Source organism: Salvelinus namaycush, chromosome 10 (assembly GCF_016432855.1).
Source record: "Salvelinus namaycush isolate Seneca chromosome 10, SaNama_1.0, whole genome shotgun sequence".
Lineage (NCBI taxonomy): Eukaryota > Metazoa > Chordata > Actinopteri > Salmoniformes > Salmonidae > Salvelinus > Salvelinus namaycush.
In genome coordinates this window covers 36,085,681-36,098,032 of record NC_052316.1, presented here as the reverse complement: position 1 = coordinate 36,098,032, position 12,352 = coordinate 36,085,681, and the positions used below count along the sequence as shown (strand labels likewise).

Sequence of the window (12,352 nt, the reverse complement as noted above, 5' to 3'; positions counted from 1 at the left end):
TGAAAATTCAGCATATTTTTTCAAAATGAGTATGTATATATATTAGCAGACCAATATAGCTGTCTGTAGCGCAGACAAAAAATTATTTTATCCTATTTATCTGTATGGACACTCTGTCCAACATGTTTCCCTCTGCGGCAGGCAGAAGACAGATGTGTGTCTCTCTGCTGAAATGCTTCACAGCTATCTACCAGTGAAGGTGCTGATTTAAAGCCTGATCAGAGGCTATTTACTGCTCATGGTCCTGTACTTTCATTAAACATGTCAGGACTGGGATTTGAATGTGAAAAAAGATTTTCACTTAGAAAGAAGGAATTCCATAGGGTGGCGCACAATTGGACCAGCGTCGTCCAGGTTAGGGTTTGGCCGGGGTAGGCCGTCCTTGTAAATAAGAATTTGTTCTTAACTGACTTGCCTAGTTAAATAAAGGTTAAATAAAAAATCGAATCAAATCCTGGCAACCTCACATAGGTCTTATTCCAGACTAAAGGGGAATGTTAACTTGTGTAAATACATTGTATCTGCTGTGTAAGTACAGGTAGTAACATACAAATATATGTAATATAGAAAGATAATACAGAAACTGTAAGGCATAAATGACGAGAACTCCATAAGAAATCAATTGTTTTACAGTTGATTGATGCAGGCACACAATAGGCTACATTGTAGACAGTTAATTCCATCATCCTTCTCTGTGCTTTGGTGGAAAAAGTACTTTATTGTCATACTTGAGTAAACGTAAAGATACCTTAATAGAAAATGTCAAGAAAAGATCTTGAGATTGACAAACATGTTGCTAATAAACACTTATCAGTTTAAAACATTATAGCTATGAGTTGTTATAGATTCTGGACTGGCTTATTACTTAATATTATTATGTATTATTAGGCCTTTTTTGACTAGACCTATATGGACTCAGTGGGGATTTATTCATGCGTTTATAGCTTCACTGGAATGTAACCAGTGATTTACTAATCTGTCACATGTTGCCTCTAGGATACAATGGCACATGTTGTGTCAGTGGCATACTAGGCTGCGTTTACAAAGGCAGCCCAATTCTGATATTTTTTCCACTAATTGGTCTTTTGACCAATCACATCAGATCTTTTCACAGCACAAGCTCTTATTCAGAGCTGATCTGTTTGGTCAAAAGACCAAATACTGAGAAAAAAATATCAGAATTGGGCTGCCTGTGTAAACGCAGCCATATGTTGACAAATTCTTAACATATTGTCGTGAACTTCTACAATGTAGCAGGCAGCTAAATATTATACTGCTTGCGTACGAGTTTGCGCAATGCGCCTATCACCCCCGCCAGAAAATATTCCGAATATTTGAACAGCAAGCGCAGAGAGGAAGGGGGTCGGAGAGCGCAGAGAGGAAGGGGCCGGAGAGCGGAGAGAGAAGAGAGAGAGGCGCAGTTGAGCAAGTGAGCTAACTAGCTAAAGCCAGTCAGTGAGGCCGAGGTGGACAGTTTTGACGTGACAGTGGAGAATGGGGAGGACTCTGCACGCCCGGCGAGTTTTGTCCGCAGAAAGGGATCTCAAACTCGATCTCTACCCATCTGAGAGCGTGTGCTGAAACTGGAGAAACACCGGTGGAAAGGAAGGAATGGCTGATCCTCTGCGGAGGAATTTATTAGCAAAACTTCGGGGGAAGAAATCTAAGAAAGGGACGCCGGCTGGTGGATACGGCGCTGCGACTAATGGGGGCAGAGCAGGTAAAGGAAAAGTTTCTCAAAACCCAGACAGCCAAACTCGTCCAGTAGTAATGTTCGCAGAGGTGCATTGTCTGACAGACAACATCATGAGAGGTAACGATAGTTACGTTAACGGCATTGTAGTAAACAAGGTTGGATTAGATCAAGAGCAGAGCACGGTAGGAGTTGTTGAGACGAGTGAGTTTCCCCAGCAGTACGAGGCTTCAGCTAACATGCACATAAACACTAGCCGGGGGCCAGGGGACAATCAGGGTAGCGGGTGCTCCGGGATTAGGGGTCGAGTAAATGAGGAACTCTTGGGGGTCTCACTTCAAAGAGCAACTCAGTACGAGGGGAACGATAGAGACGAGATGATCAGAATCCATAAACAAGGGCCCGGCTACTTCTCTGGACAATTACAACAAGGACACATAGGGAGACCGCACGAACAGAGAAAACATTTTGTCCCCATTCCGCGACAGTATAGCGCAGGGGATTCAATAGGGTTTGGGAGCAATAGTCCTAATAATCACATTATATACCACAGAAGGCCAGATGGGGTAGTTAAAATGACAAATGGCCACTATCCTGCTTCAAAGAATAATGGAACAAATGTCTGCTTTGACAAAGATCTAAAGACTCGAGTAAGCCACGGGCAGCCAGACGACTCCTGCCATCAAACTGTGTACAACTACAAGGCAGACAACGGGCAGAGGTCTATAAATGATTTAAAGGTTACGGCAAACGTGCATCCTGGCCACAACCAAATATTGAAAACAAATGTTACAACTAACGGGACGCAAATGTGTCCGCCGGGTATCCCGTGTGCGCATCACCCGGACAGTAATTACACCGAGGAAAACATTGTGATTAGAAACATAGAGAGTTACGGGAGCTCGCCTGAATTTACAGGGGACAACATTAGGGTGACCCATTTGCAGAGCCCGACATTCTTCCCCACTGAATTGGAGATATGCGACGTTAACGTGGCCTCCCATTTCATATGCGCAAGAGAAGGAACACTCCGACACTACTCTCTAGATAGCGAGGATGATGATTATTATGATAATGTAATTCTTCCCTTTTATGTATCTGAGTCATTAGGTCCAAATGATAGAAAAAGCTCTGATAAAATAGAAGCCATAGAGTCGGGAAAAGATGTTCCAAAAGGGCAAGTCATCAGCGACAGTGCGCAGGAGACAGACAGACTACGGAGCCAGTTGAAAGAGGCGTATTACCTTCTTATAAACACCATGCATGATATTAGTTTTGATGGTCAGGTCAGTGTCAACGGTTTTATAGATCAGGCAAGTTCCTCCAGTCACTCTCGGGACAGCATGTGCTCACGGTTGTCCATCAAGCACGTGGACAGTGATGCTTGGTCGTCGGGAGAGCACAGTGTCCAACAGGTGTCTGACACAGACTCCATCCTGTTGTGCCTGCTGAGTGAAAACCGTGGGGATCCAAGTCTCAAAAATAATTTCATTTGCAAGAGCCTCGTGAATCTATCTGCTAGCAGGATTGGTCCTCCCTTAATGCGTTCCACTAGTGACAGAGCTATCAAATACCGCAGTGGTGCGCACAATGCGCCCTGCGTCCAGGCCCTCGGTTCCCAAAGCCCTGCTGTTGTTGGGGCCTGTGAGAATGGGGATATAGCAAGTAGGCCACAGGCTGTTGGAGCCTCTGACCCGTTTGAGAAACAGGCCAGCTACGATGGTGGCACGAGCAGCGACGACCTGCTTCAAGACACCGGTGAAGACTTCAAGTTGAACGAGAGTAGTGGCTCGGTCAACAGCCTCACTGGGTCGTCCGACAACGCAGACACCCAGCAGGGTGGTAACAGCAGGCGAGATGGAGAGATGAGCGCATGGGACCGGGGAGGCTCTGCCAAGCCCCATGGAGTCACCGTCAACAAGATGCAGGAGTGGATGCACAAAGGCCGTCTGTTGTCTTCGGAGATGAAGCAGCGCATCGCGGGTTCCATGCCCCAACCCCATGGCACCCACGGTGGCCTGGATAGTGCAGCACGGTCCAGCCAGGGCCAGGCCAGCTCAGTTCCAGGTGGATCTAAACCAGCAGCCCTGACGACCAGAGTTCACGTGGCCATACCCGCCGCGGTGGTCCCATGCCAGAGCCAGGCATTGCATCAGTCAGGTAGGAAGGGAGGTGGTGGTGGTGGCCCCCCTGGTGGAGCCACTCTCCGGTCCAGGGAATCTCCCCCCTGTCGTCCTCCTCCATCCTCCTTCACCCATATTAAACTACTCCGTCTGGTCTGGTGGTGGTGGTCTCACTTTCTCTCCCTCTGGATGCAAAGCAAAGGGACGGAATGAATGCCTGTCTGACCGGCCCCTTTGCTTTCCTAGTAGGATTCTCTAGTCTAACTGGTGGTGGGTTCTGGTTCTTCTTCTTCACACACTAATGTAGGTTCCATTTTAACACTGAATAGTACGTTGGTTATAGTGGGCCACACTGTAGTAGTAACAATAACCACTAACTCACTCTGTAGTCTCATGGTGTTGATAACAGTGATAATGGTTGTGGTGGGTATGTATGAAAATTACTCTTGAACAATGAAATGTATAATGTGTATTAATGTTTGTTTGAGACCATAATTTGAGATGAAAACATCTATATCATGAAACACAAATGGATATCCTGTTTTGATATTACCATGTTATTATGGTATTACCATAAAACCTGTCCTTTCATCTGCTGACCAATTTTTTTTTAAGGAAATGGTTAACATGTCTACTTTTGCAGGTTGTAAGGTTTAGTTGGTGAGGTGATATCTCTTTCTTGTTGTTTCCCTGTGATATTTCCTATGGTTGGTACGGATGTGTGTGTGTGTAAGTGTGTGTGTCAGGTTGGTGTTCCATGGTATGTGTATGACTGGTGGGTTGAGCCTCATCCAGGGTAAATAGGGTGATAGGCCACATGTACCGGGTGCTGTTGTTGACTCTCTCTGGTGCAGGGCTAGAAATAGAGTGTGATCTCCGGACTGCAGCGGAGAGGGAGAGAAATAGAGCGGGTGAGAGAGGAGGAGGGAGAGAAATAGGGAGCGTGGGGAGGGAGGGGGAGGGAGAGGGGGGGCAGCTGTTGGCTCTTCCGAAGATGGTTTGGCTGCTAACTTTCTACTTTCTCTCTTTTTCTCTCTCCATCTCTCATATCTTTGTCTCTGTTTCTCTCTCTCCCTCTCTCTATCTCTCATGTCTCTGTTTCTCTCTCTCTGTCTTCATCTCTCATGTTTCTGTCTCTCTTTCTCTCTCTCCCTCTCTTCATCTCCCATGTCTCTGTCTTTGTTTCAATTCAATTCAATTCAATTCAAGGGGCTTTATTGGCATGGGAAACATGTGTTAACATTGCCAAAGCAAGTGAGGTAGCAATACACAAAAGTGAAACAAACAATACAAATTAACAGTAAACATTACACATACAGAAGTTTCAAAACAATAAAGAAGAAGAATGTTTCTCTCTCTCTCCGTCTATTCATCTCGCTCTGTCTTTCCCTCTCTGTCTCTCTATTCATCTTTGTCTACTCTACTCTCTTCTTCTCTCATCATAGAAAAGTTCAGCCTCTTCTGCACTTTTCCACTGTCTAACCATACCTGTTGAAGTCGACAAACTGGAGAAGACAGGGAAAGAGAGGACAGAGAGACATAGAAGCCACTAGGTGTATGAGAAGGGATGTATAGAAAGACTAGCTCAGGGACCTGGGAAGAAAAAAGAAGGCTTCTCTCCCTGTAGGTTGTTTTATTCACTGTCATGTCACCCCCTCCTTTCTTCATAAGTTCCATGGTAACTTGCATTTTAAAAGGACCTGGGAGTGAATTTTTATAATGCCAATCCTGTTGTTTAACTTGTTTGCTCCCTGTTACTTAATTCCTTAGTATGAATGAACAAAATGGGCAGCGATTAAGTATTTATTAAGGTCAGCCCCAGAGCTTATCTTACCCCTGTGGGCCCCTCTCTCTCTCTAGATCTCTCTCTCTCCTCTCTCTCTCCTCCACAAAGAGCCATTTAAAAAAAGTAATGCCAAAACCTCTCAAAGCGTGACTATAAACTTAGACTATAAACGTTCCTTTTATAGGCGCTCTTTTAATTTATGCAGATGTTTATATGTGTCTTGGCTGACACGCTAAAAGTGATCCCCATTTATCCCCCTCCTGGTTTATTTATTGGAAATTAGAACTCACTTTGAAGTCATAAATATAATGCGTTTGATTAGGAGTGTAAAATAGATTTGACGACAGTCCTTTTAAAGTGTCTGTATGGTATCTTTGTACTTTTATAATTAGTGTGAAATCCCCCTGTATATTCATCACCCACAATGTGCTATTCACAGTGATGTGTGTGTGACTGAGTGACTTGGGAAGTAGGTTAAAATAGAGTAGTGAGAAGTTGTTAGATGGCTCATCGTGTGTGTGTGTGTGTGTGTGTGTGTGTGTGTGTGTGTGTGTGTGTGTGTGTGTGTGTGTGTGTGTGTGTGTGTGTGTGTGTGTGTGTGTGTGTGTGTGTGTGTGTGTGTGTGTGTGCGCGCGTGCGAGTGTGTGTGCGTGCGTGCGAGTGTGTGTGTGTTTGCGTGCGTGTGTGTGTGTGCTCAAAAGGAATGGGGATAAATCAAACCTACTGTAGACCAATAGCCATGCCAGCCAGTAGGGTGAAAGGCCCAGCAGACTGCTGTTTGAACTTTGAAGATTTGATTTTCTCTTTTTCTCAGTACCTGTTTTGGCTCAGTCTGATCCCCTCGTGAGAGAATAATAACCAGCCTCTGTCTGCATGCTTTGGATATTAACCTTATTGGAAGTCACACATCTGAATTGGGATTATCGGTAATATTTGTCAGAGGTCACAATATATAATTTACAAGGCGTAAAGGCTTCATAAACCCTTTATAAGGCTGACATATATGCTTCACAAATAAATTATATGCAAATGTCATACTTTCTACAGGTGATATATCTGGTATTATAGGGACATTTTAAAACATGTCAACTTCATATTCATGATGTCCAGCACCACCCCAACATCAACATACTGTGAAAATGGCACATTTCTGTGTAAAAAAAAAAAAAGATACAGGAAGATAAGTGATTCCAATGACATCAAACAATTAGTAGACAATTAGTAGTCAATGCCTCCTCATAATTGGTTAAAATCACTGATGCTTTCCAAAATTGTGGCGTAACCCTTTTGATGTAACATATAACCCAAGGTAAAGTGATCTCCCCTGCTCTTGTTAATGTATTAAAGTGGCTACAATATCAAATAGGCAGGAAATATTTAATCTGATCCTCTTTGCCAGCTTCCCTCCACTGTTAAGTCGTGTTAAGACTGTGTCGCTCTCTGTGTCTGCATCAAGCCAAGTCTTGTTACTGAGCTGCACTGTTTTCTCTCATAAACACACATAGCACCAGTTCCAGATTACCAGGTACAATGCTTCCTCTTGTCTGCTGTTTGTGATACTAAAGACAGATCAGATGATGAATGAGATAGAGGAAGCAGCATCATGGTAGCAGAACCAGACATCTTTATGTAGAGGGTGAGTCAAATACTAATCATAATACGATATACTCTCCGAGTTTGTCTGATGACTCTGCCAAGTCAACGTCAAGCACCAGCATCTTCGTTTTCATGTGATGTCTCAGGCAGGAAGTTATGTTTTTTTAATGTGTTTTTGTAGTTTAAGATTCCAAAGAAAAGGAGATAGCAGAATGAATGAATAGGTCGGAGAGAATAGGAACAATGATAAGGTGGAATTCTTGTTGTTTTTTCTGTTGGCATTCTATGTGACCGGAAGAGTGACACCATTTCCAATTCTCACCCCTGCAACAGGGCGGCAGGGAAGAGGACTGACTGACACACTCACACAAACACACACACACACTGCATTATTTTCCCAGGTCATCTGTTACCCCTAAGGTCTTGGGTGTTCATTGGGCAGGCATGCCACTCTCTGAGACACAGGTCTCAGTCTGCATGACTTTTAATTGGCCTGTGTGTGTGTGCGTGTGGTGACCACTGTGGACACTAGTGGTGAAGGTTACCGGACTCTCATGCGAACTAGAAGCCAAGGGCGAAGGAAAGCTCAGGTCTTGGCAAGCTGTGTCAATCAGCGCAGAGTGCACTAACGTTATCTCAGGGTCGGGTTAGGGCACGCACACACACAGCGCACACACACACTGCGTTCTCACAGATTAGGTTTATAAGGGCAAAGTCATACGTCTCTATCAAGGAAGTGTTGACCCAGTTTAAGTGTTTTTCACCACTGCTTTAGTTCTCACACAGTTTACTATGAATTAACATGTTTAACCGGAATCCCAGGACATTCCCGGGAACTCTCTTCACATTTCCTGAAAAAATAAAATGACAAGACCTGAGAAATTACATTTTCCCCCAATATGGCACTAATGCAATTCCTCAAAATGCACAACATGTCAGCAGTAGATTAGAAGAAAAAAAAAAACACTAGAAAGTGACCATTCTGGATTATTTAGGACCAATGCCGATTGTTGGGTGTCAAGGAGGCTGATGGCCAATAATACATAACAACAAAATGGCAATCATTTAATTTGAATGGTAAATGTCTTGATAAACTGGGTAAATGAAGATGGCATAGGCCTATTCACAATACAGGTGAATGCATATTCAATAGGAGTGTGTGCATGCATTGAGTTATTGAGCTTGTTTTGGGTGATCAGTGGAGTCTATGGTGCTACAGATGACAAACAATCTGTTTGTCCTCCATTTGGGACTTAATATTATCCTACTGATCAACAACATTTGCAAAGAAGCACCACTCCCGCATGTCACGCCTATATGGAAGGACATCATATAGGCACTGCTGTTAGTTTGAGGATAAAGAAGAACATCTATGGGTCCAAAGTAATTTCATGATTTGATTTGTGATCGTGATGTGTGATCACTAGGGATGCACGCTATATCTGTGAAGATATCGGAATCGGACGATATTAGATAAAATGCCAACATCGACATCGGCCCGATGTCTAGTTTAACGCCGATGCGCCAAAACCGATGTCAAAGCTGACATGCATACTTATATAACGTAGGTACATGACGTCATGACACCGCGTAAAATCTGGCGCTACACGTGCAACACAGCATTCCTAACCTAGCCCACAATGTCTGCTGTGTGGATCGAGCAGTCAACAAGTCGAGCAGTCATTTGAAAGAGTAAGAACATTTCAGCGAGACAACTCAAAGGCGAAAACAATTAACGCCAAGATAATATAATTCATTGCCCTTGACAATCAACCTTTCTCTGTCATGGGTGATGTTGGCTTTCGCCGACTGGTCGAGCACCGGTACACACTGACGTTACCAACTGCGCTATTTTTCAGATATTGCCCTACCGGAGTTACACAGTAATAGCGTCACTGCTATTAGCGTCACGATATGAGCCCCATGAGCATGCTGAGTCTGACAGCACAGTGGGTTGTTGAGGATTTAGTACTAAGGAAAGTCGTATTTCACGCTCATGAATGTGCTGGTTGTCATACCGCTGCTGCCATTTCAATGGCATTTGAGAACATGTTGGAAACTTGGAAACATGAACACACTAGCTAGCTCCATTTGAACAACTGACTCGTAATCTCATAATTTGCGCCTGCAGCAGACGTGATACCCTCTTATGACATTGAAACGCCTGCTCAACAAAACTGGCGACACAGGCTGTGAACAAGCGGTTCGGTGGCATTCTCTCTTTACTGTGCCACCACCAAGCTTGATGCTATGTACAAGGACCGCTACATTGATGCAGACAAGAAACAGGGTTTACGTGAAATGTTACATATACAGCTGGACAAGATGGAAACGGACACAGTGACAGTGCGCACCGAGGAAGAGAGGCCAAGGACAGACAGCTGAAACTTCACTGCTTGACATGTATGATGAAATCCTGGTTGAGAATGAAACGACTGAACAAATTAACAACAAAACAGCACAGCAAGTAAGTGAAATAAATAGGTTTTGATTATGTTTTACTGGTAATGGGGACATACGTAAATGCTAACAAAATAACTTTTTGGTCAGTGTGGTGTGTGTGTGTATAACCTTTATTTAACTAGGGAAGTCAATTAAGAACAAATTCTTATTTACAATGACGGTCTACCCCGGCCAAACACGAACAACGCTGGGCCAATTGTGCGCCACCCTATGGGATGCCCAATCTTGGCCGGATGTGATACAGCTTGGATTCGACCCAGACCCTGTAGTGACGCCTCTTGCACTGAGATGCAGTGCCTTAGACCGCTGCGTCCATGTGTGTGTGTTAACTATTTAACTGTACTAGAATGCTTAAAAGGCTACAAAAATGTTAAATATCGGTAATTGGTATCGTTTTTTTTTTTTGGTAAGGAAAATAACAGATATCGGTATTGGCCAAAAATGTCATATCGGTGCATCACTAGTGATCACGGATGCTTATGAAACGAGTATTTTTTCTAATTATCTTTGACTAGGAAAAATATATATTTTTTCAGCTGTCAGGACGCTTCTCTTAACAGCTCAGCTGCCAGGATGAAATTCTAAACAATTCAATTGGCTAGTTCAGCTATCTGTCAAGAAATTGCAGGTTGTAACTTGATCCTGCTGCTACGATGGGATAGAGCTAAGCTGTAACTCCGCTCCCTTTCACATCTCTCTCCATCGCTCATATCACTTACTGCTGTTTACTATGAGAACTAGTTCAATAGCGATGGCATTTTCTTATCAAGCCATAAATGGGCATAATATCTAACAAGGAGAGCGATGGTAGGAAAAAAGATGACACAACGATGCATGTTCTGTCTGAATGACTCAAATCTTCCCATAGTTTGCGAAGTGAGAAGGTACACACACTTGCTGATCTACAGCTTTTTTGGTCCATAAGCATGCAGGAAGATTCTTAGGTAGCTACACCTATTGCCAACCTTTATTTAGGCATTTTAAAACAGTTCCTTCTTTCTCTATTATGACAATAATCTAATCCAACTATTAACTGTCAATTTACGGATATGATTGTGGTTGGTCAGATCAGCACACCAGTAAATAGCTAACATTACACCGCAAGTCAGATGGCTCATTGCCGGAAATGGTGCATGTTCAAAATGATAACCCACTAACGTTAGCTAACTACGTTGGCTATTAGCTCCTATCTGATATATTAGAACCATGTTTATCTAGCCAGCTTGCTAGCATAGTAGCTAATATAGATAGCTATCTAACGCCACAGATGAAAGGGTTAGTTATCATAATCTTTGCTAACAGGGCACATAGCTATCTGCTTAGCTAGCTATCTATCTAGCTTATTCCATGCATGTCCGGGCACGTCAACACAAGCCTTATTATTAGTGAATGAACTAAAGTAATATTTGCAACAGGAGTTAGATTTTGGCCACTGTGTCAATTCATGCATTTCTCAATACTGCAACTTTCTGTTGGAGAATGATTTATCTTGCTGCTTGCTGCTGCTGATTTTCCCAGTTAGACATTCCTCGGCATTGTGCAGTGCTCGTGGCTCAGGCGGTAAGTTGCGGCTGGCCTAGCAGCAGTTTTGCTATGTAGAGGGACTATCGGCAAAGCCGATAAAGAAGGACCGATAGCCAATAGTGTCACGTTCCTGACCGGTTTTCTGTTATTTTGTATGTGTTTGACGGTCAGGGCGTGAGTTTGGGTGGGTAGTCTATGTTATGTGTTTCTATGTTGGTTAAAGGGTGACCTGATATGGCTCTCAATTAGAGGCAGGTGGTTTTCATTTCCTCTGATTGAGAGCCATATTAAGGTAGGTGTTTTCACATTGATTGTTGTGGGTGGTTGTCTCCTGTGTCTGTGTATGTCGCGCCACACGGGACTGTTTCGGGTTTGTTTGTTCGTGCGTTTGTTTTGTGTAGTCTGTTTTCCCTGTTCGTGCGTTCTTCGTTACATGTAAGTTCTTACGTTCAGGTCAGTCTACTTTCGTTTTGTTGTTTTGTTTAGTATCAAGTATAGTTCGTTTTTTGTCTTGTTTAAATAAATCATGTCTTATCACAACGCTGCGCCTTGGTTCAATCCATGCTCCTCCTCTTCGGATGAAGAGGAGGAGCATGGATTGAACCAATGGACCAAAAAAGCTGTAGATCAGCAAGTGTGTGTACCTTCTCACTTCGCATAGCCCGGAACACCGTTACAGAACCACCCACCGAACCAGAACCAAGCAGCGTGAGTTCGAGCAGTGGAACACGAAACAGGAATGGACATGGGAGGACGTATTAAACGGCAAGGGTTGCTACACATGGGAGGAGATCCTGGCTGGAAGGGATCGCCTCCCATGGGAACAGCTGGAGGCACTGAGGAGAGCAGAGGCAACCGGAGAAGGGAACCGGAGATATGAAGGTACGCGGCTAGCACGGAAGCCCGCGAAGAAACCCCCAAAAAAAGCCCAAAGAGGTAGTGGGCCAAGGGCAGGTAGGAGACCTGCGCCCACTTTTCAGGCTAACCGTGGAGAGCGGGAGTACGGGCAGACGCCGTGTTACGCAGTAGAGCGCACGGTGTCTCCTGTACGTGTGCATAGCCCGGTGCGGGTTATTCCACCTCCCCGCACTGGTAGGGCTAGATTGGGCATTGAGCCAGGTGTCATGAAGCCGGCTCTACATATCTGGCCACCAGTACGTCTCCTTG

The 12,352-nt window shown here is 44.1% G+C and overlaps 1 protein-coding gene across 1 annotated transcript in view; it reads left to right on the top strand.

Moving 5' to 3' along the window:
* Positions 1–1,476: 1,476 nt before the first annotated feature.
* The window catches only part of LOC120054993 (rho GTPase-activating protein SYDE2-like), an 81,107-nt gene continuing 70,231 nt past the window's right edge, over positions 1,477–12,352 (top strand). The window contains exon 1 of the mRNA XM_039002808.1: positions 1,477–3,853. Coding sequence (XP_038858736.1) covers positions 1,612–3,853 — 2,242 coding nt within the window. The 5' untranslated portion in view covers positions 1,477–1,611. The remainder of the gene's footprint in view (positions 3,854–12,352) is intronic.